This window comes from Bos grunniens, chromosome 13 (genome assembly GCF_055505025.1).
Source record: "Bos grunniens cultivar Pamir isolate PY7600 chromosome 13, Bosgru_T2T1.0, whole genome shotgun sequence".
Taxonomy (NCBI): domain Eukaryota; kingdom Metazoa; phylum Chordata; class Mammalia; order Artiodactyla; family Bovidae; genus Bos; species Bos grunniens.
Genome location: NC_141177.1, coordinates 10,254,142 through 10,279,535, shown reverse-complemented (window position 1 = coordinate 10,279,535; position 25,394 = coordinate 10,254,142). Strand labels below are relative to the sequence as shown.

Sequence of the window (25,394 nt, the reverse complement as noted above, 5' to 3'; positions counted from 1 at the left end):
ACCAAGCCGGGGTCGGGGGTGGGGGAGGGTTTCCCTGGCCGTCCAGTAGTTAAGAACTCCCTGTGCTCCAGTGCACCCGGCATGGGTTTGATACCTGGCCAGGGAACTAAGATCCCCATCCTGTGCCGTGGGGTGCGGGCGCAAAAGCAAATCACCAAGAGGGTTCCAGATGGCTGAGACTAAACCCAGGCTGTCTTGATGAGAGAAAGCCTGCTTTCAGGAGGATAGGTCCACATTTTGAAACGGCATCCTGCAGGGAATTCTCCCGTTTGTGTGTAAAACGCACAGAGCACGCGGTCGCCTTTCATCTTTGTGTAGAGGGAATCCTCTAAATTTCAGAGAGAGGAAACGGGTGAAGAAGGACAAAGACGTGATGGGGATCAAAACCCAGGTGTCTTGCCGTAGAGTGCCGCCCTCTCCGCGCCGCTGGCGCCGGCCCGGAGCCCTACCCGGGGCCAGGTGAGGGCTCTCCCCGCTTCCCGTCGCGGGGGCCGAGATGCCCGCCACCTGGGGCTTCTAGAAGGCTGAGGGGGGGAATCCCAGCTGCGGGGGCGGGACCCGAGCGCGCTGGCGATTGGCTCGGGACGGCGGGGGCGGTCAAGGCCGGGGGCGGACATGGGTGGGAAGAGCGCCGCCGCCCCGCGCGCCCCCGCTGCCGCGTCCCACCCGGGTGAGCACACGCGGGCGCCGAGCGCGGGGCCGCGCGCCCAACATGAACGCCAGCGGCCCGGGCTACCCGCTCGCCTCGCTCTACGTGGGCGATCTGCACCCGGACGTGACCGAGGCCATGCTCTACGAGAAGTTCTCGCCCGCTGGCCCCATCCTGTCCATCCGCGTGTGCCGCGACGTGGCCACGCGCCGCTCGTTGGGTTACGCCTACATCAACTTCCAGCAGCCCGCGGACGGTGAGCCCCCGAGGGAGAGGTGGAGCCGCGGGTGCGGGGGGGTGGGGTGGTGGTGATGGACAGACAGACTGTATCCCAGCCACCGGCGCTCTTTCATCTCTGGCTACTCCCGCACCTTCCATTTTGCAGCCAGGAAAACTAAGATCCAGAGTTGCAGGAGAAGGGCCCTGAGATAGGAACTAGCAATTAGTGTGCCCGGAGATCAGCCCTGGGATTTCTTTGGAAGGAATGATGGTAAAGCTGAAACTCCAGTACTTTGGCCGCCTCATGCGAAGAGTTGACTCACTGGAAAGGACTCTGATGCTGGGAGGGATTGGGGGCAGGAGGAGAAGGGGACGACAGAGGATGAGATGGCTGGATGGCATCAACTCGATGGACGTGAGTCTGGGTGAACTCCGGGAGTTGGTGATGGACAGGGAGGCCTGGCGTGCTGCAATTCATGGGGTCGCAAAGAGTGGGACACGACTGAGCAACTGAACTGAACTGACTGTTTCACTGGTGCTCCGTCTTCCGGAAGAGAGGTGATGCTGCTGAGTGAAAACAGCCAAGGGCTTTGGGGTCAGCCAGACCTGGGATTGGAAGGCCAGCAACGGTGCGACCTTGAGCAAATGAGTCATTCTGAGGTTCAGTTACCTGTCTGCAAAATGGGAGTGTCACCTGCCTTGTAGAGTGATTGGGAGAAAAGCAATGCACACCAGCCAGTGAGGAAGATGCCCCGGAAGGCACAGGTGATGGTGCGTGGGGCAGCCAGGAGTGCTCGGCCTCGGTCTGCGGCCTTTTCTGACAGCAGATCTCGAGGTCTGTCTGCATCAGGCGCCTCCACTTTGGGGAACCCCAAAAAGTTGCCTCCCCTCTGGAGTCCACAGCCCATTTCTCAGAACTGATAGGATCGATCAGAGCTTGCCAGCTGGGTATGTCTTGACTTCTGTTCAGAGCCGAGAGGAGAAAAATTAAGAGCGCTGGGTTTTGTTGGAGCTCTGCCATGAGAGTGTGAGCTTGAGCAAGTCGTCACACTTGGCTCCTCTTTTTCTGTAAAATGGAACTAAGGCTTGTTCCCGAGGAGCATGGAGGGAATGGGGATTGTGTCTAGGAAGTAGTTCCAGTGTCATGTGGTACATTGTAAGCCCTCGGTAAGTGCTAATCTAAGAAAAATCCTGGTAACTATAGCAGGTGTAAGGTAACTCTAGGAGATGTGAGACTCTGGAGACGTAACCAGAAGAGGCCTGCCCCAGCCAAGTCCACAAGGGGGCGCCTTTACTCTGAGGCTCCTGGGAGGCTGGGGAGGTTCCCGCCTCTGGGAGTTTGCTGGGGAGGTTTGGCTGGTTTCCCAGCAGGTGACTGAGTTGGATTCCAGGGAGATTTCCCCTCTGCTCTGCTTCACCCAGCCACTGCCTCTTGCTGTCTTCCGCCAAGTCCTGTACAACCTGATTTAATAGAATGGGAAATTGAGCTCCAGACAGGAGAAGGAGTTTACTCCTGGCTGTTTATGGCAGGACTAGATGGAAAACCCAGACTTCTCCAAACTTGTCCACTGAGTATTCCTCAGTTCCCCTCCATGCCTCTGAAACCTGAAGTGTCCCTGTAGCTGGGGACAACACGCCACCTGGCAGGACGATGGGCATATGCTGTTGTGCTTAGACATACTACTGTTTACCACATACCTATTTGAGCTAGGCACAAGGCGCTTTGCACAGGTTATTTAATTTTTAACACTGGAAAAAAAATGATTGATTTTATTTATTTGGCTGCACCTGGTCTTTATTGCAACATGCGGGATCTCTTAGTTGCAGCATGCAAACTCTTAATTGCAGCATGTGGGATCTAGTTCCCTGACCAGGGGTGGAACTCGGGCCCCCTGCATTTGGGAACATGGAGTCTTAGTCACTTGACCACCAGGGTAGTCCCACACCTTATTTAATTTTCAGTCTGTCTGACAAGCTGGAGGTGGGTGATATTCTCTCCCTTTGTTAGATGTAGAAAGTGTGTTAGTCAATCAGTTGTGTCCGATTCTTTATGACCCTGTGGGCTGTAGCCCACCGGGCTCTGTCCATGGAGTTCTCCAGGCAAGAATACTGGAGAGAGTTGCCATGCTCTTCTCCAGGGCATCTTTCCAACCCAGGGAATGAACCTGAGTCCCCCGTATTGCAGTGGATTCTTTACCCACTGAGCCACCAGGGAAGTCCTTGAGTAGTATAATCATCACCACTTCTTTCCAAGTGTAGAAATGGACTCAGAGATGTGATGTTCACTTTCCCGAAAGCCATCCTCTTTGGGATCAAATCTCAACTTTGCTGGCCAGCACCTCTGAGCTTCACTTTCCTCAAACTCCTGCCACCCTTGTCATAGGGACCCTTTTGATCATTTCCCCTTCTGAGCCTCAGTTTGTCTTTTTATAAAATGGGGGTAGAAACTCATGCTCATTTCACTATGATAAAAGAGTTGAAGGAGAGCCTACCTGGAAGCCACACACATGAATTCTATTTATTCTTCTTGAGCCTTCAAGCTCTTATCTCGAGTGAGACCCAGCCAGTGGCTCATTTATTGATCGGCTCAGCTCCCAATTAAGTTGTTGAGGGCTCAGGGAAAGAAAATGCCCTTAATTAGCTCCTTTCTCTCCTCCTGTCCAGCGGAGCGGGCACTGGACACCATGAACTTTGAGGTGATCAAAGGCCAGCCCATCCGCATCATGTGGTCCCAGCGAGACCCAGGACTTCGTAAGTCAGGTGTGGGCAACATCTTCATCAAGAACCTGGAGGACTCCATTGATAACAAGGCCTTGTACGACACCTTCTCCACCTTTGGGAACATCCTGTCTTGTAAGGTGGGTGTGCCTGTTGCAGCGGGGGGGCAGGTGGTTCTGGGTTAGACACCTGAATGATGGGAGAGGATTAGCAAGCAGCACCTCACTTTACACTTTACAAGGTCTTATCAGTAAAGTTCCAGGTTCAGCTAGCACCTGAATGATAGTCGTTCTCAGTTTTATCTTCACAGAACTATTTAGTGGTCACCTATGGATTGGCTAACTATTGCCGAATAACCACCTCAATATAGCAGGTGTCAATAGCAACCATTTATTTTGCTCATAATTCTGCCATTAGTGGTTTGGGCTGAGTTCAGCTGGGCAGTTCTTCTGCTCTTAGCTGGATCCTTTATGTGCCCACTGAGAGCTGGATGGCTCTGCTTCTGGGGAGTGAGTGGTTGTCAGTTGGACTGTCCTGGCTTTCCTTCCTGTGGGCTTTCATCCTCCAGCAGGCTCGCTCAGGCTGTTCTCATGGCAGTAGTAGGGTCTCAGCAGGTGGAGAGCGGAAGCTCGCCAGGCCTCTTGAGACCTAGACTTAGAACTAGCACTGTCATTTCATTGCGTTCTACTGGCCAAAGTAAGTCATGAGAACAACCCAAATTCAGAATGAGAGGGCAGGAGACATCACAGGACAGAACAGGTAGATGCAAGAAGGCCCTTAATCGGGGCCATGATGGCAGTGGACAGCATGTTAGTAGCATTTCTCTTATGATGGAATGGAAATTTCCTAAGAATAGGGATCTTGTTCACCACTGTCTCCCAGTCCCTAAATGAGATATGGAAACATAGTAGGTGCTCAATAAATATTTGTTGAACTAATGGCTGTATTATCATTTGGAAAGGAATGTGGGCATTTCTCTGACTTATAGTTGAGGGTCAGGGGGCCATACAGCTGGCTAGTCTGTCCTGACAGGCCTAACCCTGGGTGTTTTTGCCCTCTGATTTTATGAGGATGGTTGGTCAGTTACCTTGCAGCCTTTGGTATGTCCAGCCTTCTGGGGAGGTGGCCGGGGGAAGGGGGAGTGATGGCGCCCCTGTGTGTTAGAACTCTTCCTTGACTCCTACTGTGTGACAGGCACAGTCCTGAAGTTCTCAAGTGAGGACTTACCCTCTTTCTGTGAGTGAGGGGGTATTCTCGTGACTCAGAGGGGCACACAGACTGGAGGAGGTGCATTAGCTGCTAAAGGCGCTCCATGATGGAAAGAGCTGTTTCCTACCTCTGAGGATCAGTGGAAGGGGAAGTCGTAACTGTGTGCTAAGTTCCTACAATAAGAATAGCAGATTTTCCCAGTACTTTGCGTGTGCAGATCTTCTGCATATATGTCCTCATTGAATTTCCTACAGTGGCCTCTTAAGATGTAAATAGGAGGATCTCTGAGTTACCGTGGAGGGCAGAGAGGCTCAGAATTGGGATCACTTATTCCCAGTTATATGTTACGGGTGTGGGAAGTAAGTGGCTAAGCCAGAATCTGAAGCAGTGGGTTTGCCAGCTTAGTTGAAGCTAACTTAACAGGGATGAGTATGTCTGTCCTCATCATTGAGGGCTTGAGGCTCCCTTTGGGTCACTGAGGATTGGAACGAAAGCTCTGTGTGACTTGGGCAAGTCTTTGCAGGCCTAACGAAGCCCTGTTGGGGGCCTGGTTAGGTACAAAGCATTCAATGTGGTCCATTAGCCTGAGTGTTTGCCTTCATATTTTATGAGGATGGCTGGTCAGTTACCCTACCCAAGACCTTGGCATATCCAGCCTTCTGTGGAGATGGCGAGGGCAGGAGAGAGATTGGGAGTGATGGCACCCTCTGAGTTAGAACTCTGTCTTGCATGCTCTCAGCCTGTTGGGAGGAAATGGTGAGACTTTTAGCAACAGCAGGAAATTGAGCTCTGAGGGAGATGCATTGGGATCCAGGGAGACAAAGGCCCAGGAAGGATAGTGCCCTGAATGGCTGAGGAAAGGTTTGTGAGGCATGGTGGGACTCCCCTTGATCTGGAGCCAGGATCCCCAAGTGCAGACGTCAGCCAAGCCTACCAAGCAGAGAGGCAATGTAACATAGTTGGTTAGACCTTGGACTTTGGGACCAAGAGTCCTGGGTTCAGATCCTGCCTCTTCCACTTTCTGGCTGTATGGCCTTGGGCTGGTTGTTTAAGCTCTCCATACCTCAGTTTCCTCTAAAAGGGGACAATGACAAAATCTACCTCGTTAGGGTGGTGGTGAATGTATTGGTTGGCCAAAAGTTTCATTTGTGCATTTCCATAACATCTTACAGATCCCCTTGAATGAAATTTTTGGCCACCCAGTGTTAACTCAGGTAATTTTCACAACACAGGTAGCCCTTGAAAGAGTAGTGGACTTCCCATTAAGCATATGTCAAAGTGTTACTTGCTCTTTTGTGTCCAACTCTTTGCAACCCCATGGACTGTAGCCCACCAGGCTCCTCTTTCCATAGGATTTCCCAGGCAAGAATACTGGAGTGGGTTGCTATGCCCTCCTCCAGGAGATCTTCCCAACCAGGGATTGAACTAGGCTCTTCTGCATTGCAGGCAGGCTCTTTACCGCTAAGCCAATGGGGAAGCCCATTAAGCATCTACAAGAATCAAATAATTATTTCTGCTGGCTGGCTGACCTTGGAGAAGTCATTTATTCCCATTTTCTCCAATCAGGCATTTGAGACTCAGAGGATAAGAATTGCCTGGGAGGGTTCTTATGACAAATATATCAGTATGGGATGCCCTTAGCAGGTGTTTGGCTCGGAGTGGGGCTCAGTCAGTGTGATTAAATATGAATGGCAGAGCTGGGCTTGAGTTGAACGTGGAGGGGCCCTACTTGGGGCTTGGAGGGGTGTGTGTTGGTTATGGATTTGGAAGCAGGACTTGTGCAGCGCCAATTGGAGAGCCTCAGTTGTCAGGTTGGTGTAGTTCTGTGGATTGTAGGAGCTGCTGGGGGTTATTCCCAGAGAGACATGGTCACAGTTACATTTTAGAAAAAGTGTCACACAGGTCAGCCCAGAAAGAAACTGGGTTGGGAAACTGGGATGGTGGTCGAGGTAGAAAAGTGTCACTTCGCTGAGTGGGGGCAGTCCCCTCAGTGAGGGGAGCCAGGGACCCCATGACACAGTCACTAGGGGTCTTAGTGCAAATTCAGCCAGAGGAAGGGGGACTCTCTGAACCCAAGATCTTTCCTGTTCTTGAGGTCTCTCCTAACTTGAGAGGGGAGCCTTACAGAATGGGAGTAGGATGTTTGTGGATCTTTTCAATATTTGAAACAAGTCTGCTGTTGAAATAACTAATTGGTAAATGTTTTTTGAAAATATTTATTTGGCTGCAATTTTTGTTGAAGCATATGAACTCTTAGTTGTGGCATATGGATAGGATCTAGTTCCTTGACCAGGGATCGAACCCAGGCCCCCTGCACTGGGAGCATAGCGTCTTAGCCACTGGACCACCAGGGGAGTCCCATTAATTGCTACAGTGTAAACAATGTGGAAAGAAAGAAAAAAGATTCCATCACTTTCAACTCTAGTTCCCCAAAATAGTAATTCTTAACAGTTTTGTGTGTCTGTTTAAAAATTTCTTTGCCAAGGTATGGAAGCAACCTAAGTGTCCATCAACAGATGAATGGATAAAGATGATGTGGTTTATATATGCAATGGAATACTACTCAGCCATAAAAAAGAATGAAATTTTGCCACTTTGCAGGAATGTGGATAGATGTGGAAGGCATTATTCCAAGTGAAATAAGTCAGGAAAAAACAAATACTGTATGATATCGTTTATATGTGGAATCTAAAAAATACAACAGATGAGTGAATATAATTAAAAAAAAGAAGCAGCCTCACAGATATACAGAACAAACTAGTGCTTGCCAGTGGGGAGAGGAGGAGGGACAGAATAGAGGTGGGGGGCGGTGGGAGGTACAAAGTATTGGGTGTAGGCTTGCTCAGGGGTGTATTGTATAACACACAGAATATAACCAATATTTTGTAATCACTGTAAATGGAAAGTAACCTTTAAAAATTATATAAAAATAAAAATATAGCCATCCCACACTTTCCCTCCTTTCTTTCCTTCCTTCTTTTATCTTTCCCCTCTCTGTCACTTTTCCATTCTTTCTCTCTCTCTTTGTCTCTCTCACTGTTCAAATGGTTTCCACTACATATGTATTTCTTGTGTTAGCAGAAACTTAAATGTTATAAAAAATGCCAAAAAAAAATGTTCTCAAATGTGTAGATGCCCACTTGAATCCAAGTGGACTCAGTTTTTTCCCCGCAGGTAACAATATACCTTACAGGTAACTCTGCCAGCCATGAAATCTCTTCAACTATGCATACAGCAGACCAAGATGTGTTATTTACTTAACCAGTCTTCTCTCTTCTGTCTCTCTTTTTTTTTGGTCTGCCAATAAATAGTTTATTTAAAACAGATCAGCATTAATAAAATGTACAAATTAAATGTATAAATATTAGAAACAGTGTATCATTATTATTTTACTATATGCCAGCGACAGTGAAGTGAGGTGGTTCAAGTCTCAGTTTTGGTATTCACTAGCTGTACAACCTGGAGCAAGTTATGAAGCCTCTGTTTCATTTCATTTATCTATAATAGGGGTTAATAACTTCTACCTCATAGTGTTATAACAGGGATGAAAGAAGTTAATTTCACACAAGCAGCATTTGGGACGCCAGTCTCCTCTTGATGGACACTTGGGTTGTTTCACGATGCAGCAAGGGAGGGCAAGTGACTTGAATCTAATCCTTTTATCCATCGCGTTAGGAAGATCATTGAAAGCTGGTCTGTGGTATAGACAAGACCTGTGTTCAATCTGAGGATTCTGTCCGTCTTTACTGTGTGATCTTAAGCAAACACATTGACCTCTCTGAGCTTTCATTTCCCATCTGTAAAATAGGGCTGTTGCGTGACATAGGGTTGTCTTGACAGGCAGGGAGCCAGCACTCAGATATTAGTCATTTATCACGATTGTCATTCTTTTCTATGGGAACCTCCTGCTGGATGCTCTGTGTCCTGTTTCCCTGTGGTGCAGGTGGTGTGTGATGAGCACGGCTCCCGCGGCTTTGGCTTTGTGCATTTTGAGACCCACGAGGCTGCGCAGAATGCCATCAGCACCATGAACGGAATGCTGCTGAATGACCGCAAAGTGTGAGTGAGGAGGTGGGGGGCGAGGGGTCAGGGCTAAAGGAGCAGAATCATGGTACCACCAGCCTGGGACCAGTCCTACTGCTGCCAGCTAACGGACACTGGACACGGAGCAGCTGCGGTCTTACTGGCAGTGGTACCTCACATGAGCTGCTCAATCTCCTGGGGACTCACTTTCCTCAAGTAAAACATGGGGCTGCTGACATGTGTTGGAGGGTGATTCTGAATAGTAAATGAGGAGATGCTTTGGAGATTCCAGCTAATGGCCAAGTCATCCATGGACTCAGTGGTCTGTTTCTGTTTTCCAGCCTTCTCAGTATGGCTGTGCACTTTATTAAACCTTCTGCGTCCTGGGATTTGGAGACAGGAAGGAAGGTTGGCATACGCTTAGCCTGCCACTTTCATACCTTTAAGTTTGGCGTCTTTCCCACTTTACAGATGGAAAATTGAGTCACAGGTGCTGGAAAGAATCTGCTCTGGTAATTCTCACTTAGTTCTGGTTTTTTTTTTTTGGCTGCGCCGAGTCTTAGTTGCAGCATATGGGATCTAGTTCCCTGACCAGGGATCAAACCCAGCCCCTTGCATTGGGAGTGTGGTGTCTTAGCCACTTGACCACAAGGGAATTCCCCCCTAATTCTGGTTCTGCTCATCAGATGGCCCAGCCCTAAGCCTGAGGCTGAGCAGTGGAGGAGACTTTGAGCTGGGAAATGCCCAGGGTCATTTTGTCCAGAGTTTCTCTCTCAGTAAACCTGAACTTTGGTGGGCTTTTCCTGAATCTCCAGAAGCGTGTTTCTATTTTTGGCAGGTTCAGTTTGCCTGTTTTCCTGTTACTCCGTTTCCTTCAATTTTTGTTGCCAGCTGTAACATCTTGTGCTAAATATCTTATAGGTACCTCAAGTTTTTTTATCCTTTATTTGTTTTCCTTAATCTAGGATAGTTTCTTAGATTTTATGTTTATGTGGACTTGGAAATTACAATTTTTAAGCTTCATATTACATTTAAATTATTTCAGGGCCCCCCACCCCCACTCTGCCACCTGCCCCAGTGACACTGGGATAAATTGCATCTGGTTCTCTCACAACCAGCACACCCAATACATGTTAAATGAATAAGCAAATCCCTGTGATGTGAGTTTGATCCCCAGTTTATTGGAATGACCATTGAGGCTCAGAGAGGTTAGTAACTTGCCAGGGGTCACACAGCTTGGCAACTACCAAGTGAGGACTCAAGCCCTTTTCTGTGTGACTCCCAACTTTGTGCTCTTGTGTCTTGGGCACTCAGCTGCCTCATGTGCAATAGGAGATCCAGTGCACTTGTCACAAGAGGAAAGTCATCTGAACCTTACTCTGGGACATAGAGTCTTGGCTGTTGGAGGTAGTTGGGTCTTGGAGTATTGTCCTGCCCAGTCCCCAGATGAGGAGTACAGAGGCCCTAAGGCCGGCGGCAATTGATTCAAGTGACCCAGGCCTGCTGGGCGGGCTGGAGCAGGAATGGGGGTGGTTGATGGCAGCCGTAGGCAGCTGCCTACCCTGTCGGTATGTCCACAGCTTCGTTGGCCACTTCAAGTCCCGACGGGAGCGGGAGGTGGAGCTGGGTGCTCGGGCCATGGAGTTCACCAACATCTACGTGAAGAACCTCCACGTGGACGTGGATGAGCAGCGCCTGCAGGACCTCTTCTCCCAGTTTGGTGGGCGCATTTCCCAAGGGAGTTGAGGATCACTTCTACTCCCAGATCAGGCTGTGGGGAGGGCCCCCTGGGGCTTCCAGAAGGCTTTGGGGGACGGTGGGGGACATCTCGAGGCTTCCTTGACACCCCTTTGAGCCGAGTTGCCCTTCCCAGGGAAGATGCTGAGTGTCAAGGTGATGAGGGATGTCAGCGGCCACTCCCGCGGCTTTGGCTTTGTCAACTTCGAGAAGCATGAGGAAGCCCAGAAGGTAGGAGCATCCCCATGGCCCTGTTTCATGGAGGAGGTGCGGAGCCAGGCCTGGGAACAAGGGAGATTAGGAGCAGAGGGCTCCAGCTGCCCATGGAGGAAAAAGTCCCTTCCCAGATTGGGTCCACAGGAGCCAGGGCCCTTCATGCCTGTGGTGAAGGCAGATACCTTCTACCTCCTCTGGTTGCTTCCATACCCTGAGGTTGGCTGGCTTTTCACAGAATCTTACTACACAGGAGCTAGTAGGGGCCTTTGAGACAGCCATTGTTTTGGCCCTGCACATGGCATGTGGGATCTTAGTTCCCTGATCAGGGATCTAACCCTCACTCCCTGCAGTGGAAGCACTGAGTCTTAACCACTGGATCACCAGGGAAGTCCCAGCCATTACCCTCTTCTTGACTTGATGGTGGGATTGAGGCCAGGGAGGGGCAGTGCCATGTTATTCCTTGCTTCCAAGCCTTTGCAAAGTTTTCTCAAAACTTCCCCTCCTGTATTCTTTAGACCAGTGCTGTCCACTGGAAATATAACATGGGCCATGTGTGCAGTTCAAAACTGTCCAACAGCCACGCTAGCAAGGATAAAGACACTCCTGTAATTTTAATGATATATTTTGTTATTCAAATGATCACTTCAATGTGGTATAACAGTGATACAATGGATTGTGATACAAAATTTGTATTGATAACACTGAGATTTTTACATTGCCTTTTCTGTACCAATTCTTTGAAATCTGGTGCCTTTAGCACATGTCAGTTCAGATGCCTTATTTCAAGTATTCAGGCGCTGCATGTGACAAGTGACTGCCATGTTGGACAGTATAACTATAGATTATTGACAGGTCTCAGCTTATACTTTTCCCTCCTCAGGAAGCCACCTCTCCTGTCCTCAATGCTTCTGATGAGGTGTCCCTCCTGTCTGTCTCCATCTTTAGCACAGATTCTCCTTCGATAGAACTGAGGGCAGGGACTGGGTCTTGTGTCACTGTTAAATCTCTAGTATCGCTGGTAGGTACTAGGTACATATATCCTGACCTAGGGAAAGGTTCAAGGTCATACTATGAGTAACAAAGGGTTAATGTCCTATTTTGCCTCCCACCGTGAAGCTGGTTCCATGGCTGCTGCCCCATTAGCTCACTGGTCATGGAAGAGCTCAGCCTATGGTGGGATCCTGGGCCCATCTTGAGAGCAGCTGCTTCTCACTGAGCATGAACCACGGGCCAGGCGCTGCCTGGTTTTTCATATGCTCTACTGTAATTATCAGGATCCAGTAAGTTGTAGCTAAGAAGACAGATCATTGGAGTTAGAACCAATTCTTTCTATGAAGTTTTGTCCTTAAGTAAAGGGCTCCTTTGAAAACTAAGTTTTTGTGTGCCCTTGAACAAGTCCCGTCCTTTATGTAGACTTTGATTGTCCCAACTATAAAATGATAAGTTGGAGTAGATGGATGAAGCTGGCAGGGGGAACAGTGGTCTCCAAGGTCTTAGATAATGACCTGAGACTAATGTAGACAGTCAGTTCTTGGGGGCCCAGTGTTTTTACATATATTTACCTTCATCTGCATGTTTAGGTAGAGAAGCAAGTCATCATCATGTGAAAGTATTTACTAATGAACTGACCACTTAAATATTCAGTTCCTTCCAAACATTTCTCCTCCCTAACACCAGTGTCTAATCCACATCTTTGAGTCAATACACATATGGGTCTGCCTTTTGCAGATTTTTGCAGATGAATTAATGCAGACTCAGTTCATTATGAATGGGTTGCAGAAAGACATTGTACCTCTTACAGAAGGTATAGGATTTCATGGAATCAAAACTACTGACAGTTTGGGATCTGGCAGGCTTAGGTCAGTTAACTGAAGAAAAATCAACAAGGGTTAAGAAGTCAATGCTTCTAATCTAAAGCCTTCATAGTTAGCAAAAAGGGTTCTCTTTGCTGTGAAACCCCAACATGAAGGCTGTGGATGATGGTATCACACCATTTTGAAAGAATGATGCTTGTTGCTTTGTTCAAGTGATCAGTGTGTAGTTATACTTGGAAGCTAAATATTGAGTATGGGAAACGTTGCAAATTAAAATTTCACTTTTCAAAGTAAAGCTCAAAGCAATTAAAAAAAATATCTACAGTTTACTCTGAAATTTTGTCCCATGCTTTTTAAAAAAATGGATTCATTTTAAATGGCCTTGATCCTGCCTGGTACCAGTTACTCTCAGCTAACGAGGCTGGCCTGGCTTGCAGGTGGCGCCCCCTGGACCCAGGAGATGGGACTGGAGGCCAGGTTAAGGCCAAGGGCTCATGAGAGTGGTTACCAATGAGGTAACTGGCTGCCTCTTCTCTGCACAGGCTGTGGTGAACATGAACGGGAGGGAGGTGAGCGGGCGGCTGCTCTACGTGGGCCGGGCCCAGAAGCGGGTGGAGCGGCAGAATGAGCTGAAGCGCAGGTTCGAGCAGATGAAGCAGGACCGGCTGACCCGTTACCAGGTGAGGGTCAGGCTTCCTAGGGCAGCTGCTTCGATGTGACAGTGTGTGTGCCGCCCGGAATCTGGCTCCCACCCCCAGCAGTCCCACTTCCGGAAACTTGGCTTTGGGGATGGGGTGAGGGGGAAGGGGTTGCAGCTTCTAGGTGCTGGGCTGGCTGAGTGATAGGTGGGGTGCCCGGGGCGCTGGCCTGCTGGGAACTGGAGGCTTGGTAGGTGGAGCCCTATAAGCCCCTCCTTCCATCCCAAGGCATTCTGGGACTTGGAGGGGAAGAGGCGTGTCTAGCAGGTATCCTTTTCCTTCTAGGGCGTGAACTTGTATGTGAAGAACCTGGATGACTCCATAGATGATGAGAAACTGAGGAAAGAGTTCTCTCCCTATGGAGTGATCACCAGTGCCAAGGTCAGGGCCCGGGGCTCCCACAGAGGACCCGTAGCCTTCCCTCCCATCTTCACTGGCCCTGCCTTGTGGCTTTCAGGGAGCTGGTGGTGCTATGCCGCTCCTTTTGGAGTGGGAACTGGGTCTGACCCCACTGAAGCTTGTTTATCTGCATCTTATCTGGACTGGAGGGGAAGAGGGTAGAAATGTAGTCCCACTCACACAGCTGGACTTATTGGGGTTCACTGTAACCTAGGTTCATTCAACAAGCATTTATTGAGTGCCTACTGTATGCCAGATACCAGAAATTTATGCCTCAGAATTTCCATTGACTTCTGTTGTCTGGCCCTGGCCGGTGATATAACCTCTTTCTGGGCCTCAGTTTACCCATACGGAAAATGAAAGAGTTGGCTTACATCATTCTTTGCTCATTATTTATTGAGCACCTGCTGTGTGCTCAGCTCTCTTAGCATCAGAGATGTGATGTTGGCTCTGTGACCTTGAGCAGGTGTCTTTCTAGCCTCTTCTGTAAGATGAGGGTGATGGGCTCCCTGGATGGTTCTGAACCCTGGCTTCTCATTAAAATCCCCTGGAGAACTCTAATGTAGACACCCAAGTTAGAGAACCTGAATGTAGATCTCTGGGCATCTTAATTTTAAAAGCTCCCCAGATTTTAAAAAATATTTATTTGGCTGTCTCAAATCTTAGTTGTGGCATGTGGGTCTTTGTGGTGCACAGATTCTGTAGTTATGGCATGCAGGCTCAGTTGTGCAGTTGGCAGGCTTCGTTACCCCAAGGAATGTAGAATCTTAGATCCCTGACCAAGAATCGAACCTGTGTCACTGGCATTGCAAGGTGGATTCTTAACCACTAGACCACCAGGGAAGTCCCTCCCCAGATTATTTTTAAAAAGAAAGACACAGTGATCATTCATTCCATACTTGAGCACCTGCTGTTTTGCCAGGCCCTGTGGGGAGCACACAGGAATAAGTCAGATGTAGTCCTTGCTCTTGAGTAGCTTATAGTCTTGTGGGGAAGTCAGATGCATCACTAACTCAAGTCAACTATACTGTGTGGTGGGGGTGAGGTCAGTATAGGAGTCAGAGTTGTGGTAGCTTAACAGAACAGGAAGGAGGACTTCCTGTAAGAAGTGGCAGTGGCAGCAGCATTTGCCTTGGCTGTGAAGAGGTAGGGAGCTGCAGGTGGGAATGAAGAACTTTCCAAAGAGATCAGTGTGGGTGAGGGCCTTGGGACCTGCACATGTAGTGTGATAGTTGGGTTCTTAGGAAGTGGTCTAGAAGTTCTTTTGCCTGTTGAACCCTTTTTAAATGTTAAATGTTCTTCAGGGAGCCTGGTATTTGGGGACAAGGTTCTAACAGTTTTTGAGTTAAGGACCTTTTCTCAAAAAAAAAAAAAAGTGATAGAAAGCTATGGGACATGTGAATTAAACACCAGTAACTCTGATTCAATTGAACAATTGGTAAGCTGATAAATTTGATTTGTATAAAGCTCTGGTCCCTCTTTCATGGCAAATGCATACTTTATATAGTATTGTGGTTGGAAGCTGGGATTTTAAAGTTAATCAGAACTAGGTCTAAATCCCAGTCCTAGCATTAACTAGTTATAGAGCCTGGAGGAAGCCATTTGGTTTACTTACTCATCTGTAAAATACGGGGGTCATACTACCTACTTTGAGAGGTGTCCTAAGAACTAAAAGGCCTGCAGGTAGAGCACCTGCCCTCCATAGGTAGTGAAATCATGACCTAATTGTTTACACATCTTGCATATAACTTCAGGAGGCTCACTGACCTCCTTGAGGAACTCTTGAATTGAAGGGAATTGTTAAAATCTGGGTTGCTTAGAGATGAGGCACCCTGGGGTGATTATCTTGTTATAAAATGGGAATTTTATATAATCTTACATAGACTTATAAAATTTATTTTCTATTTTATAAAATAGTGCTTGAAAATGAGGTGATAGAGCTCTGCATAAGTATTCATCATATAATTTTCTCTCTTTTTAAAACTACCTAATAGGAGTTCTTATTAACTTGTTAAAACACTATTTTTGTGCCAAGAAAATTTGGCTGTCTGATAAAGCTTATGGACCCCTTCTGAAGATATTTTTAAATGCATGAAAGAAAATTCATAGGATTACAAAAAACAGCTGTATTGAAATATATTTGTTAAAATACTAAGGTGACAGCAGTAGGTACTTCTTTAGTAATGCCTCAAGCTATAAGATCTAAAAAAAACCAACTAAGATCTGGGGAAATTCCTTGGCTGTCCAGTGGTTAGGACTCTGCGCTGTCACTGCTGAGTGCCCAGGTTCAATCACTGGTCGGGGAGCCAAGATTCCCACAAGCCACGTGGCATGGCCAAAAGAAAAACAATTGTAAGACTCGTGAACTGGCAATGAGCCTAAAAGAGCAAGGTCAGCAATAATTAAAGTGATAGGAAAATATTCCTCTTGACGAAGTCTGCACAGCTAATGCTACTTTATTTTTTCTTTGCCTATATTCAGAATAGAAGGAAATGCTAATGTGAAAATACACCATTTTTTTCCCCATCGAAGTTCACAGACCCCTAGATTTCTATCCAGTGATCTTTCTGAGGGGATCTGTGAACGCTCAGGTCAAGGCCTTGTATGAATGGGTAGCAAAGTGCAGTTGAAAGTCACTGATGTTAGGGTGTGGGCTCTAATAGAGCAGATTTACAATGTTCTCAGCTCAGGTCCTCAAGGAGTCGGGCCAGTGTCTCAACCCTAAAAAAAAAAAATCAGGAATCATAAATGCAATATGGATTGAATCTTGGGAGAGAGAAATGTTAGAAAGGCCAGTGAAATCTGAATGAAATCTGTGGTTCAGTTAATAGCATTGTAGATAATAATTCATAGTATTGTCCCAATCAGTTGATATTGTAGTTTTGTCCCCATGTTAGCATGGTACATTTGTCAAGCTAGGTGAAAGGTATGTATGTAAGTCTGTACTGTTTTTGCAGCTTTTCTATAAATCTGAAGTCCTTCCACAATAGAAAAGTTTTTGTTTTTTTTTTTAAATATCACCTTTACGACTGATATGAACCAGGTTGGAAAAGTGGCTTCTTCTTTCTTTTTAAATATGTATTTATTTGACTGCTCAAGGTCTTAGTTGTGGCATTCAGGATCTAGTTCCCTGACTAGGGATTGAACCTGGGCCCCTAGAATTGGGAGCACAGAGTCTTAGCCAGTGAACCAGCAGGGAAGTCCCAGAAAGGTTACTTTAATAGTTTGAAAAAAAAGACCAAGAACCTCTTCCTGAGATTTCCAAAGAACTTGGCTCATGCCTTGCCAAGGCAGTGGAGGTTTTCCAGCACTGTGCATTGGGTTTGAGTTGTGGCTAATGTGTGACCCGCTGGCTGGGTGACCGTGGACAAGTTATTCTTTTTTTTTTTTTCATAATAGGTTTTTGTTTCTATTGCAAAGAAAATCAACATGATAAAGCACCAAAAATACAATTCAAATTATTTTCGTGTTCAATACAAATCCCTTTAATGGAGTCTCTAGAAACTACAGCTCTTAAGAGCATCTTACTTTGTCCATAATTCACAAATGAACTAAAGAACTATATGGGTAGTTTAATGAAACCCAGGGAGTAGTTGAAATACAGATTTTTCATCATAGTGACGCCCACCAAAAGGTTTAAGATAGTAGCCTGGCTGAGGAACCCTGCCCCTAAATTTTAACCTGTCCCAAACTATTGAACCACTTCATTATAGCCTTGCTGATGAAGGCAGAAATAGTAACAATTTAAAGCAGCTTTCCATCACTACTTAAGAAAATCTTTTTAAAAATATTTATTTATTTATTTGACTGTTTCGGGTCTTAGTTGCAGAGCGTGGGCTCTCTAGTTGTGGCTTCTGTGGTTGCAGCTCATGGGCTTAGTACCTCTGAGGCATGTGAGAATCTTAGTTCCCTGACCAGGGATTGAACCCACATCACCTGCATTGTGTGGTGGATTCTTTACCCACTGGACCACCAGGAAAGTCCCAGGAAAATCTTTAGGAGGGAAATTTAGAGGTCAAAATGAACTCTGAAATGCACCTATTCTCACTAACTCTGGGGAATGGTCTAGTAACTGAGGATCAGCCCCCAGGTAGCAGGTGAGCTGGTCTTGGACAAGTCATTCTGAGCCTCACTTCCATCACCTGTAAAGTGGGAGTGGCCATGCCTCCCCGCTCAGGTGGCTCTGCCTGTCAAATGAGAAGGCCTGTCAAGCATCTGGCATGCGGTGGGCCTCAGTAAATTTAAGGGTGAGAGGACCTCCATCAATTGCAACTTCTGGGTGCCCTCTGCACCAGGGCAGCCTCCTCCCCAGGGGAGGGAGGGGAGCTTGACCCCAGGATTCTTCCTTCTTCACCCCCAGCAGCCCTTGTCTTGTCTTGCTTTTAGGTGATGACAGAGGGTGGCCACAGCAAAGGGTTTGGCTTTGTGTGTTTTTCCTCTCCAGAAGAGGCGACCAAGGCCGTGACAGAGATGAACGGGCGCATCGTGGGCACCAAGCCACTGTACGTGGCGCTGGCCCAGCGCAAGGAAGAGCGGAAGGCCATCCTGACCAACCAGTACATGCAGCGCCTCTCCACCATGCGGGCCCTGGGCGGCCCCATCCTGGGCTCCTTCCAGCAGCCTGCCAGCTACTTCCTGCCCGCTGTGCCCCAGGTGACTGCCTGCCCACCCCCCTTCCGGGATGGCCAGGGAGAGCAGGCAGATCCCAGATTTGCAGGCAGAGAGGGATTCCCAGGGTGCTTCTGCTGGAAACTCACTCAGCAGGTGGCCGTGGTCACCCCATCTCTGAAAGGGGTAATAGTGTGTCCAACAGTGCTTCCTGATCTAGGAGAGATTTGTGAATATAGTGCAGAGAAAGACACTCTGTGGTCAAATACTGGGTTGGCCAAAAAGTTCATTAGGGTTTTTCCATGCTCTGTGATGGAAAAACCTGAACAAACTTTTTGGCCAACCCAATACATTGGGAAAAGATTGCATTAAGCCAGACAAGCCTAGATTTCTTTACCGTGTACCTTCTTCTACCCTACTATGCCAGCAGGCACCGTGACTTTCCCAAACTGGCAGGATTTAGATTCTCCCAACTGAGGTGGTCATTTTTGAGGGCTGTCTGCTAACATCTCTCCTGATATCCTGAGGGGTCTTGTTTGGGGAAGGAGCTTGTGTAACCTGGAGGGGTGGGAAGATGTCTGTAGGAAGATGAATGGCTCAGAGAATGGGAACATTCCTTCCCCTTTGTGGTTACTTAAGCTGGCATGAGGGACAGTGGGATGTGTCACCATTTTATCCAGGTCACTGGGCTAGTACCACTGATCAGCAGAGCAAGGAGTGAGCCTGAGATCTTGCCCTGAAGGGCTCAGGGCTAACGGACCTCCTGAGATGGGAAGCAGGAGCCTTCACCCCAACTTTCTGGGTATTTGCTGACCGGTCCCCTGAAGGGCAGACTGGCATTCCTGCAGTGGTGTCCTTGAGGGATGCAGTTGCTCACCTCTCCCCCTGCGCCCCCTGCTGCTGCCACCCCCCTTCACTCTAGGTCTTTCTCTCCTACACAGCCTCCAGCTCAGGCTCCCTACTATGGCTCTGGCCCACCCATCCAGCCTGCCCCCAGGTGGACGGCCCAGCCACCCAGACCGTCATGTGAGTGACCCAGCCCCTCCCCCTCGTGCCCCACCCCCGGGGGAGCAGCATGTGTTAAAGATGTGGACTTGGGGGTCAAGCCTGGCTCTGCTGCTTCCTAATCATTTGGGTGGGTGACGTCTCCCCTCTGAGCCTCGGTTTCCTCTTGTGAACATGAGCCTGAGTGAGATGAGTGTAAAACACCAAGGACAGGGCTGTGTGCATGTAGAAGACATGCACACAGGAGCTGTTACCTTCAGTGAGCTCCAAAGGCTCTCTGGACTGGTGGTGGTGAAAATTCCTGCAAAGCTGAGAAAACGAAACTCCACTGGCAGTACTGTTGAGGATGGTCCCTCTCTTCAGAGGGAAGTTCACCCTGACCTGAAGCTGACTTTGGGGGGCCAGGGTGTGTGGTCCTGATACCTATGCCTCTTGGGGTCCCGGGTAGACAGAAGTCGGGTTGGCTTTGTAATTGCAGATTTCCATCCCCCTCCCCTGGAGGTCTGCGTCTCTGGTGAATTCCCTCCCTCCTCTGTCTGCCATTCATGTTCACCTTGCCACCCGCTTCCTCACCTTGGAACTGTCAGGGTGCAGTATGTCCCTCTGATTTCCCCCCTCCACTAAACTTTCTCCATGTTCCCCGTGCCACAAGCCGCTTACCCACCCGGGGCCTCGGTGGTCCGGCCAGCAGCCATGTCTCGGCGCCCCTTGACCCCCGTTGGAAGCTCCAGGCAGGTCTCCACCCACGTGCCACACCTGGTGCCCCACACCCAGCGAGTGGGTGAGTGTGGGCAGGGCCAAGAGGAACCGAATGGAGGGCAGGTGGGGGGGCAAGGGCTTGCTGCTGGGGTTGATGCTGGTGGGGAGTCAGAACCGGCCTCCACGGTGACCCTGCCGCTGGCCCCCTTGGAGGGCAGTGCTGGCACTGGAGACCTTGCACAGTAGTCAGTGGTAGTCAGCATGGGCTTCGGGGTCCTACAGACCTAGTTCTGGGGCTGACTCACTCTGATCTTGCTTGCTGCTGTACCTTGTATCCTCTTCCCTAAAATCCCGGTGAAAACAGTATGCCTGCTGTGTTATGTGAGTGAATGCAGTCATATCTGCAGGGGCTCAGCATCAGATCTGAATCTTAAGTACCTCAGCAGCTGTGAACAGGGGCATAGGTGCTGGCTATAAGGCCAGCATCTGTTCCTTCACCTGGCAGATGTTTGCACATCTGTGTGTTGACCCTTTACGCCGTTTAGGGAATTCAGTGTGAATGCTGGTTTTGAACTGTTAGGCTTTTGAGTTGCTGTTGGGCCTTATCATCCCTACTTATTTCTTCCAGCCAACATTGGTACCCAGACCACAGGACCCAGTATGACGGGATGCTCTACCCCTAGCAGGCCTCTCCTGACACACACATACTCCACGCCAGCACACCGCACTGACAGGGTGAGGCTGGCCCAGCTGCCCTCTTAGTTTGGGCTCCAGGGGTGCCTGGCTCAGAACCTCCTCTAAGGCGTTGCTGGTCTCTGGGCCTTGGTTTTCTTTCTTTTCTTGGCTTGTAAAGTTTCATTTATTAATGTGTACCATCAGAAGAGATATTCCGCCCTCCCTCCCCACCCCCCGCATCCCACCCTTACTAACAGAAAGGGAAAAAAGGCTAGGATCACATTTTGTTTGTTCATCACAAGCTGCTTTGCCTGGGTTATTACCAGAATTAACTTGGGTTTCCTTAGTATTTACGTGGTGAGCAGCGAGAATGTGATCAGTCTGCAGAACGGAACTGAGAACATCTTCTGTAATTAAAAGACTGTGTGTTTATCTCCCTGCCCCCTAAAAAAGTCTCCAAGTCAGCATTTTCATATCCTGTCTAGAATTTCTGTGTATATACTTCAAACTATTTCCTGCAGAATGAACAAAAGTAGGCTTTAGAGAGCAAAACTATTTTAAAGTTACCAAGATGTGAAAAGTGAAAGTTGAGTCTGACTCTTTGCAGTGACATGGACTATATTCCCCAAGGTCCTCTGTCCATGGAATTCTCCAGGCAAGAATACTGGAGTGGGTTTCCCTTTTCTCCTGGGGATCTTCCTGACCCACAGATCAAACCCAGGTCTCCCACATTGCAGTCAGATTCTTTACCAGGGAAAGCCCACCAAGAATGGGTCAGAAATCATGCTGGGGACGAAGCCATAAAGCTACCTGATTAAAAAGTGCCTGTCTGGCACCAGTGGTCAGTAGTACGTAGCTTCACTTGGCCACATGCATCGGTTCCTGGCACCACAGAACACATCTGTATTAGAACGTCACTTTGTCTTCTAGTCCACCGTGCCCGCCCCCTGCCCCCGATTGTCTGTATCTTGCCCCCTGCTCCCCCTCCTCCAGAGACTTCCTTGGAGGCCTGTGCTCACCCGCTGGGGGTAGCTTTGCCCACCTGTGTGGTTAAGGGATGTGTCCTCGTGCCATGTGCAGGTCCAGGAGCCCGCTGTGCACGTCCCCGGACAGGAGCCCCTGACCGCGTCCATGCTGGCTGCAGCACCGCTGCACGAGCAGAAGCAGATGATCGGTGAGTGGCTGTTTCCCCTACCCTGGAGCAGGAGTGGGGTGCGCCACCAGCTGACTCACCAGCTGGAGGTCAGATGTGGAGACCAGGTCCCCAGCCTCAAGCTGACCCACCTGCTGGGTGACCTTGTCCAAAGTGCCTCTACTTCCCAGGCTCCTGTTCATCTTCAAACACTGGTCAGACCAGGCAGTCCGAGATTTCTTCCAGCCTCGCTGTTCAGTGACTTTGACTCCGGCTGGGAGAAACCCCAGATGTGGGGAGATGGGTGAGGGGAGCTCGAGGGGGTAGGAGGAGGAGCAGGAGGGTAGGGTCTTGGGTTTCTGCCAGCAGATGCCTGTAGGGTGGGTGCTGTGGTTCCACACACCCCTCCTGACGGGAAGAGGCTGTCACCACGTTTCATCAGTCACCCAGCGCCCACTGCTGGGAGGCAGGATATAAACATGCACTGGGGAAATACACGGTCCCCCACACCTGAACTCCTGCGCACGCATCTCCTTCCCGGTGTCTGGCAGGCCCTGCTGAAGGGTTAGGGTTAGGGTTAATTAAAAGAATGAATGAATGAACGAGCTCGCCATGGTCTCCAGGCTCTCTTCACCAAGACCTCCAGGCTCTTCTCTGAAGGCCCCCAATGCCGTCACCCCATCGTTTACCCAGCTCACTGGGGCTTCTGTCACTTTCCTACCCACCCCTCAAAGAAAAACTGTAAATGGGCTTCATGGAGGGGGAAGGCTCTGTGGGCAGTGCCCTGGAGACTCCTTCACTCTCCTCGTGGGAGAAGCCCTCCCGCCCCCACTAATGGCACCTAGCGCCCTGTCCTGGCTACACCCTCCACGCATCGCCACCAGCACGAGGCCCCGTCCCTGGAAGTGCCCGCTGGTGGAAGGTGAATTTATCTTGTGTGTTTGGCTCCACCATCCCTCCAAAAAATCAAGTTCCACATTATTGTATCCTGTCTAGAATTCCATGTGATCCTTCAAATGACTTCTTGCCCAATGAACAAGAATAGTTTGGTTTTTTTCCCTGCCATACCATGAGGCATGTGAGATCTTAGTGCCCCGAGCAGGGATCAAACCCTGCCCCCTGCATTGGAAGCACAGAGTCTTAACCACTGGAGTGCAAGGGAAATCCAGCAAGAGTAGTCTTTAAACTGCAATCAAGGCTGTGCCAGATCACCTATGCAGTATAACGTATAATGTCAAATTTGATTCTTCAAACCAGCCTCCAAGGTGGGGCTTGCTGTGCTCACTTTACACTTGGGGAAGAGGCTCCTAAGAAGGTTCAGTGACACACCTGGAGGAAGCCGTCCTGGGGCGGAAACCTGAAATGCCTCTCTGTTCAGTTCCACGATATACACCGCCCCCCTCCCGCCCCCTGCCCCGGGGATGCCCGGCTTTCCACCAGGTCTGTGCCTAAGCCTCAGAGGCTGTTCTATACAGGTGAGCGTCTCTTCCCCCTTGTCTACAACGTCCACGCCCACTTGGCCGGCAAGATCACGGGCATGCTGCTGGAGATTGACAACTCGGAGCTGCTGCTCATGCTGGAGTCCCCAGAGTCCCTCAACGCCAAGGTGGGCTGGAGCCTGGGGGCAGTGGGGAGGCCTGAGGGTGGAGGAGGGTTACGGAGCCAGGTGTCTGCTGCTGGGACAGAGGAGGTGGGTTTTCTTGCTAATTATCTGCTGGAGGTGGGGGTTGGGGAGAGCCTGGTAAAGGGCCTGCGGCTTCAGCCCCTCCCATTCTCTGCAGCTCCGCAGGCAGGACTGTGTAACAGGAAGCTGTGTTCTGACCCAGCCTAGGGGAAGGACTCCCCCCCGCTCTCTGGCTAGGGTAGAAGGTGGCCGTGGGGGGTTTCTGTCATGAGAGCTGGTGAGCAGTCAGATGGCAGCTCTGCAGCAATGCTGGGGAGGTGGGGGCTGGAGGCGGGGGAGGAGAGGCTGTCTCAGGACCCTGCTGGGGCTGCTGCACTAACCCCCACCCCCACCCCCACCCCGCCATGTACCCTACAGGTCGAAGAGGCTCTGGCAGTGCTGCAGGCCCACCAGGCCACGGAGCACATGCAAGGAGTGAACCTGTGCTGAGACCAGGTGGGTGGGAGGGGGCGGGAGAAGGGTGAGCTGAGCCCAGAAGCTCTAAGGAACAGGGCAGGGACATGCAGACTCCCTGAGAACCCTGTGGTGTCACTGGCTTATCTCGGAGATAACCCGAGGAGGCGTTCAGGGGACGTGGTGAGGATGAGAGGCGAGGAGGACAGACTGTGATGGGAACTGGTGTGGACTCTGGTGCCCAGTGGAGGGGTGGTTCTCTCACTGGCTGCCCACCGTGGGGCCCAGCTCAGAACAGGCTGGCCTTGTCCTGGGGCCCGCCTGGTGGTGCTTGGGCTAGTCTGCATCCTTACTTTAAGACTGCCGTGCTTGTTTTACAAACATCGTATCTTTTCATCCCCAGAAAATGGAATCCTCACTCCCTTGGCCGAGAAACAGCGTTTCCTGCTCTTGTCTCTAAGGCCCTGTGAGCCGCGACTTCCCAATTGGGGTGTATCTGTACTTGGGCTTTTTGTGGAGTGGAAGGCTGGTCACCCGGCCAACCTCTTGCCTGTTGCTTTATGTATTAAAAGTGCTGCAAACTTCACCTTGTCTCTCAGGAGGCCTTGTGTCAGAGGGAGGTGGGCAGGGCAGAGGGTAGCCTTGGTTGGTGGGGCTCTGGCTGTAGGGAACAGAAGCCTAGACGTGTGGTTATGTACACAGAGCGCCTGCCAACTGTGCACCTGACAGCAGAGGTGCCAGGGACTGAGCCAGGCCACCTGCCGACGGTGCTTCGGGGTGCTGACAGTTACCACAGGGCACTGGAGCGCCACACGTGGGACGTGCCTGGGGGTTCTGGACGCCTGGCTTGAGCAGCCTGCAGGGCGGAACACTCTGGAAGCACCAGCTGCTTCTTTGCTCTGGGCTGGCTGGTTAAGGGGCTGCGTGGCAACTCCACTCCTGGAGAAAGGCCTCAGGGTGCCCTCCCAGGCTGTTGGTTGATGCTGCTGTAATGTTTATGCTCCAATGTTTTCATGAGGAAATCAAGATACTTGCCTTCTATGAGGACCTCGAGAAGGGAAAGTCACTTGTGACCAGATGTTACCACCGAGCCTGCCTAAAATTAGGCGAAGAGTCAGGCCCGCTTAAGAGGCAGGGAGAAAAGGGGGGTGCAGCTTCCCGATTTGAAATGGTCCCTGGGCCAGGCCCACAGAGTTGCTGTGACTCAAATCCGCTTCAGCCTGGAAGTCTGGTTGCTCTGTCCTCGGAGAGGATGGAACCCTTTCCTAAGAGCTGAGTATTGCCCAGCACTGAGCATGATGGGGGAGCAGGCAATAGACTCTGTCTGCTCAGCTTTATGGAGTCAAAATGTCTCCATTAAGATGAAAATGATTTAACTGAAGACAGTAAGACAAGCCCAGGAACACGGGCTTTGTTCAGGCTGATCCTCAGGCGCTCCCAGCCTCACCCACACCACATTTTGTGAGGCTGAGAAGCACTGCTGGCCGATCCTCCCAGCCAAGGCCTTCACCAATGC

The 25,394-nt window shown here is 49.8% G+C and overlaps 1 protein-coding gene across 6 annotated transcripts; it reads left to right on the top strand.

Moving 5' to 3' along the window:
• The first annotated feature begins 610 nt into the window (after positions 1-610).
• Positions 611-24,464, top strand: PABPC1L (poly(A) binding protein cytoplasmic 1 like). 6 transcript variants are annotated; one of them, XR_015138976.1, is made up of 15 exons: positions 617-905; positions 3,533-3,726; positions 8,739-8,854; positions 10,399-10,538; positions 10,692-10,786; positions 13,128-13,265; positions 13,569-13,664; positions 18,127-18,335; positions 19,232-19,316; positions 19,948-20,076; positions 20,623-20,729; positions 21,750-21,843; positions 23,277-23,407; positions 23,843-23,920; positions 24,282-24,464. XR_015138976.1 is itself a non-coding variant. In XM_086331648.1 (15 exons), exons 1-14 carry the CDS (start codon positions 713-715, stop codon positions 23,901-23,903), a joined length of 1,881 nt encoding a protein of 626 aa, XP_086187774.1. In that variant the 5' UTR covers positions 620-712; the 3' UTR covers positions 23,904-23,920; positions 24,282-24,464. The 6 variants fall into 6 exon arrangements, 4 of the variants coding, with proteins under 4 accessions (XP_086187778.1, XP_086187774.1, XP_086187775.1 ...); XM_086331648.1 differs by having other exon boundaries at positions 620-905; positions 18,069-18,335; positions 23,242-23,407; XM_086331649.1 differs by having other exon boundaries at positions 623-905; positions 18,069-18,335.
• Positions 24,465-25,394: the final 930 nt, after the last annotated feature.